The sequence below is a fragment of the Patella vulgata genome, chromosome 2 (genome assembly GCF_932274485.2).
Source record: "Patella vulgata chromosome 2, xgPatVulg1.2, whole genome shotgun sequence".
Classification (NCBI taxonomy): Eukaryota; Metazoa; Mollusca; class Gastropoda; family Patellidae; genus Patella; species Patella vulgata.
This window is the reverse complement of record NC_065880.2, coordinates 75,468,925-75,474,924: the sequence shown is the minus strand read 5'-3', so window position 1 is coordinate 75,474,924 and position 6,000 is coordinate 75,468,925. Positions and strand designations below refer to the sequence as shown.

The 6,000-nt window shown below is 40.0% G+C and overlaps 1 protein-coding gene across 1 annotated transcript in view; it reads left to right on the top strand.

Moving 5' to 3' along the window:
- The first annotated feature begins 2,663 nt into the window (after positions 1–2,663).
- Positions 2,664–6,000, top strand: part of LOC126812011 (tolloid-like protein 1) — a 70,872-nt gene continuing 67,535 nt past the window's right edge. The window contains exon 1 of the mRNA XM_050538115.2: positions 2,664–3,839. Coding sequence (XP_050394072.2) covers positions 3,692–3,839 — 148 coding nt within the window. The 5' untranslated portion in view covers positions 2,664–3,691. The remainder of the gene's footprint in view (positions 3,840–6,000) is intronic.

Below are 6,000 nucleotides of genomic sequence, written 5' to 3'. Positions count from 1 at the left end.
ACATGATATCTGTGATCTGTTCTACTATTAGTTTCAACAACTAAATTAGGTAGCATATTCATAAATTCTCTGAACCTGAATTATTATCATCGATATTTAATTGACCCTCCGCAAATCTAGCTCGCCCCCTGACAATGCGGTCTGTCTACTGGCCTGTCACGGTTTATCATAGTTTCTGTGGGGTTATGTGACCTAACATGTGCTCTGCAGATCATTCTATTTGTAGGCGTCATCTAGGATTGCGATACGTATTCAGGTGACACGGAGTAAGGTCGACTGTCAAACCTCGTGTTGTTTCTATAGGATCTAGGATCTCCGGTTTCAGCACACTATTCAGGGGAATTACTGTGGAAAAAAACAAGTACGGCTGCAATATGATCCAGGAACCAGCCATCCTGGAATTCTGACATCATATCAAAAGGTTGCCCATCCATGAGCAATTATTGACAGAACACAGTTGCCAAGTTTCGAATCGTTCGCGTTCAAATTGGCGGAGCCTCCACCTTTCTTGAAGATCGTCGCCCCAAGAACAAGAAGATTCCCAAGTGTATAGAAAAAGTTCTGGTTCAAAATGATGGCCACTTCTTGGCTACCTTGTTTCTCTTGTGATGGCCCCTCTCAGCGTAGCGAATAAAGAGACATTTATTTTTTTAAAACTAAGGATTATGATCCGTACTCTCAGTGTCGGATTTATACGCGGTGGGGTCCTAAGCTGTGTAAATCTTGGAGGCAAGCCCAATTGTTATATAGTTCCAAAATTATGTTTTGACCATTGACCCTAAAAGACAGTAATATTTAGTACATAAATACAAAAATATGATTATTTTGGGCTAGGATTATGACAATTTTTTGTTGGGGCACAAAGATGCTCAATCACTGCTTGGTACCTAGTTAATGCTTCAGCGGTATTTAAGAGGTGATCCTTATGCGTAAACACCCGTCCATTCTGTAGTAGAACGTGTAAGTCACCAGAGGAAATTTTAAAATGGTGTGGAATCTAAGTGAGCTTCAAACCTAGTTCCTTACCAAGAGTAACACTCCCCCTCCCTCTTCTCAGCTATATAAAAAAAGTTGTAAAATAAAAGTTTTTATGAGAAAAGTCTCAAGGTTGTGTTCTTTATCCTTTATCATCAGATAGTGAGATGCGAGATAATGATATAGAGATAAACAATTAATGCTTTGCATCAATGTGGTGGTATCAATTTATAATAAAAATTGACGTCAAACATGGTATTCCTACATAATTTGGACACGATGATGGCATCATGCATTGTCAACTGTCAAATTTCCTTAACAATGGATGTCCTATATAAGAGGAAACCGGCCTTGAGAAACGAAAACCGGGGGCGAGGAAGACCCCCCCCCCCCGAAAAAAAAATACATTGTCTCAGGAACCTGACAGACCCCCTAATGCCAAATTTCCTGCATGGATCCACCCATGGTAAGGCGTTGATTCACTAACCAGGAGGTCCCCGATTCGATGCCGGGGCTGGACGAGAAAGTTCCTCGGGATTTTCCAGCGTGCTTTCCTCTTATCAGTGAGGAAGGGCGGAGGAGTTGCCAAGCAATATTGTCTAGTCGTCCGGGTGGTACGAAAATACGTATGTAACACTTTGTGCTATAATGAAAACATGTGCGTGTTGTGTAGACCATCGAAATTCTCTTAATATCGTTTCAATACGTAATACGCAACTGTCTTGACCAACTACGACAGTCTTCAGTCTCGAAAGGGGCCAAATGTAGTAAATCGTGTGCGACGCCGTGGTTCACTCACCCCTAATCATAACCTACACGGAAACGTACGTTAAAACTCCTTAAGAAACGTCGTAAGTGTTCTCGGCGTTCTACGTGGCCCAGCAAGCATCCCGTCAGGGAAATCCCCCTACAATTTGACGTAACCGGACAGGGTTTAGTTTCTCAGTTGCATCAACTTTTACGCTTGGTATTTTGGCGGTTAGTATACGAGCAGAAACGCGAATCTCTACGCAATAGGCAATGCGTTTTACAAACACTCAATTACTAAAATTGACTTTAAAAGTGTAAGTACGGAATGCCTCGTGCATGTGTACTGCTGTCGTCAAAGATACAGCTGCGAAGAAACATATAACCCTTCTCCTTTTCGCAGCACACGTGTACCTTACAGACTCCCCGATAAGAAATAATAAGATGTGTTCTAAAAAAAGAGTAAGCATAAAATGCCTCGTGTATGATTATCGTCGTTATTGATACCGGTAGCTTGAAGTTTAGACTTTGATTTGAATTGATAAGGAAAAACCACTTGATGAATTAACGTACAACTTCGTCGCAAATACCACTACCGCAGCTAAATCGTTATGATTTGTAACATTTATTTCTGGTGAGATTATTTTACGTGCAATTACTAATCACAAGAGAAGAAGACGAAATTAGTTTCATTGATCAACAGCGATCATTGGTAGATACATTATCCAGACCGGTTACAGTAACAACAATCGTATTACCTTTCAACTAACTGAACCGTAACGTAATTACAATAACGTCTGGGGAGGCGAGTCTATTAATATTATTGGAGCGTCTAATAAAATGATTAGATACGCTATGAATCTTATAAGCCACGCCTCCAGAGGATTTTGATTGGTTGTTAGTAATTATTATTTACAGCGTCTGATGAGTTTCAGCTGACCGAGACAGCGTTCGATGAAGAGTCGTCTGCTAGTTTTATAAACAGCCTGAAAAGGCTGCACCACAAACCTGCTTGTAAGAGTGAATTTTTGTCAAGACGGAACTATTATATAGGATGACTTGGACCAGTGAACGTGGGTAGATTTTGTGATCAAAAGATTTCAACCATATCCGTCCTTGTATTATAAAAGTTTGTAATTGTGTAATCGGAGGTCTATCGAGTTTACTCATTCATAAAAACGACCAATGTGGGTGCGTAAATCATATATGTAAATTAAGTGAAAAGAACCACATAGGATATTGTCGTGTGTATAATTTACTATATAAACACTGATTTTAATGCAGGCTTCAATAAGTCAAGAGAGGAGTTCGAGAGAAGTTCAATATTAGTCGAAGGGAAACGTCGGTTTTATGAAACGTAGATTTTACTAATACACTGCAGACATAACACGGTTTCGATCATCAAAGGGAACTTATAGTATACTAGTACGGTAGTAAATAATAAACTATAACTATCAGCAATTTGGCTTATATTTAGTTGTACGTAAAGCGGTAGAAGCGTTAACGCGTGAAGTGGTTCTTCGAAACGTTTATTGCCCATCGTCAATAAACGCTGAAAACTAACGTGTTTAGCAACGTTAACATTATATCTTTAGCTTAGAAGCGTTCGAACGTAACGTATTGTTCAAAAACGTTAAAACTCTATTTTATATTAAGGAACGATAAACAATTGGACACGTTAATCCGAAAAACGAAGAAATTTTGTGATACAATTAAATCTAGTCTTAGCATTAGGCCTATTATTAATTATTTTACGGGTAATAATAACATCTTAGTTTACATGCAATATACCACAGTCGAACAGCGTATATATAACAGTAGAAAGTACACATTGTACTTACTTACAAGATTGTTGATATCATAAAAGGCACAGTGTAACAGAGTCTTGGTACCGTAACTCAGCGTTAGACGTCGTAAATTGAGGAAGTCGGCAACACTTAACCAACATTTCCATACTAAACTGTTCAATATGGTGCCGCATATAAATCGCGTATTCTTGCTATTTATCAGCTTTTTCTGTGATTTTGATATTTCTGGACATACTGGAATATTTACAACTGCTCAACTCGTGCAGCATAGAACTTCAAATGATATATATATGGATCCATGCAAAGCACGTGAGTATTAAATGATGTTTGATATCTAACCGTTAATTGTATTATGTTTAAAGAATGGGTTCTTTGGCCCGCAAGTCCATCCGTCCGTCATGTTATCACACGACACAATAAATCTCATAGAAAAGAAATAAAATGAGGTTTAATGTGCTAATTTTTCATGCAAACCGGGATAATGATGACGGTTACATGTCGTGTGCTATGAGTTTAACGTCTTACAGTTCTGCTCCGACTGGAATAATGAAGATGGGCATACGCCATCCAGTGTGCTATGAGGGACATTTTGCCCGGACAGCAACACCACGGCCTACTCTTACATATCAAATTCCAACTGTTAATTATCTTTTATATGCTTGCCAATGTGTACAAGGGACCTCATGCCGTTTTTAATCCCATCCGAATGACTAGACAGAGGGTTGGTTCTTTTACTTCACGCCAAGTACACTTGGAGACCTTGGTTTTTTTTTTGTTCCATTCAAACAACTAGACAGTGTTCCTTGCCAGGGTTCTCCATCCTGATCACCGAGGAAAACCAGGCTACATTATCCTCGGAAAAAACCATCAAAATACGTTCATGTACAACAAGTACATATAGGGTCTGTCCTAACCGTCAGTTTAAAACCAAAATCCTGAGCAACATGAACTTTACAAATCCTACTTGAAAAGTGTTACTGGGTGTTTGAAATATGGTAAGCATACCAATATGAACTTGGTGGATGTTGAAGATGGTTTAATGTTCTAATCAATGGCTATGTTTGTATTTTTCCTGGGTAGCAAAAACAGACACCTAAGTCAGATGTACTATCTCCTTGTTTTATTGGAGCCACTGTGGCTCAGTAAGTATGACACTTACCTTGACGTCCCGCGGTCAGTGAGAAATGAAATGAAATGGGGTTTAATGTCCTACTGTTCTGCTCCTCACCTGGGCTAATGAAGACGGGCATATGCCATACAGTGTGCCATGAGGGAAATTTTGCCTACGGCCTACTCTTTTACATGCACGTCAATGTGTACACGGGACCTCGGTTTTTCGTCCCATCCGAACGACTAGACAGCTGTCCTTGTCAGGCCCTCCATCCTGCATCACTGACAAGGGGAAACCATGCTGGAAAATCTGAATGAACTTTCTCGGCCAATGCAGGGATCGAACACCCGACCTCCAGGCTAACGAGCCAGCGTCATACTCACTTAGCCACGTGATTGCCTGGTCAGTGAGAAAGTTCCTCGCGATTTTTGCCATCCGGTTTAACCTGGCCAGTGGGCAGGACGGAGGGCCTGGCTAGAATAAATATATTGTTCTTTGGATGGGACCTACATGTAACAACAAGGTCCTGTGTATGCCATAAGAATAGACGTAGCGCCACTGTCTGGGCACAATGTCCCTCATACAAAATGTAGTCTATTGTGTGGGGTATATATTGTGTCATTAACCAAGAGTTGGTGGAGATATTACCATTTCCACCAGAAACAAAAACCCACCTGACATGACCTAATTATCGCAACCAATTATGCACCTGTGTTAATTATACTACCTGTTGCCTGTTTCATAAAAAAACCTAGTACCAACAACTTTATTGTCTTTGTACATAAATGATATATTTAGCTCTTTGTAGAAATAATAACCATACACTTGTGGAGCTCAGGTTTTCGCCCCATCCAGAAAACTAGGCACGCTCGAGAAAGAGAAAAAATGAGTTTGCAAGCGTAAATGTTATGCCTCCAATCCTAGCTAAAAACAACACATCTGATAGAATTGAACAATGTTTTAGCAAGTCGCTCTATACACAGATTGCCAATTCACTTGAAAGGTCCATTGACAGAATTCCAAAGAGAGTAGGCAAATGCCGCTGCCCAGTCAAAATTATCCATCTGACATTACAAAATCATAGACAGTATATTTAATACAATGTTAATCTAAGAAAAAGAAAAATGTACACAGGCTACAGAAACCCTGCTACCCGGGCGCAAATCATAAGCTTGCACCTTTGTGAAAACATATCCCTTGCCGTTTAAATATGTTTCTTTTTTTGGGAGCCACAGTTGTTCAGTGAGTAAGATCTTCGATTCCTGCGTAGTTCCCAATATCAGAGGTGCTGGACAGAAAGACAACATATAGTCGTTCTGATGGGATGAAAAACCCAGGTCCCTTGTACACATTGGCGTG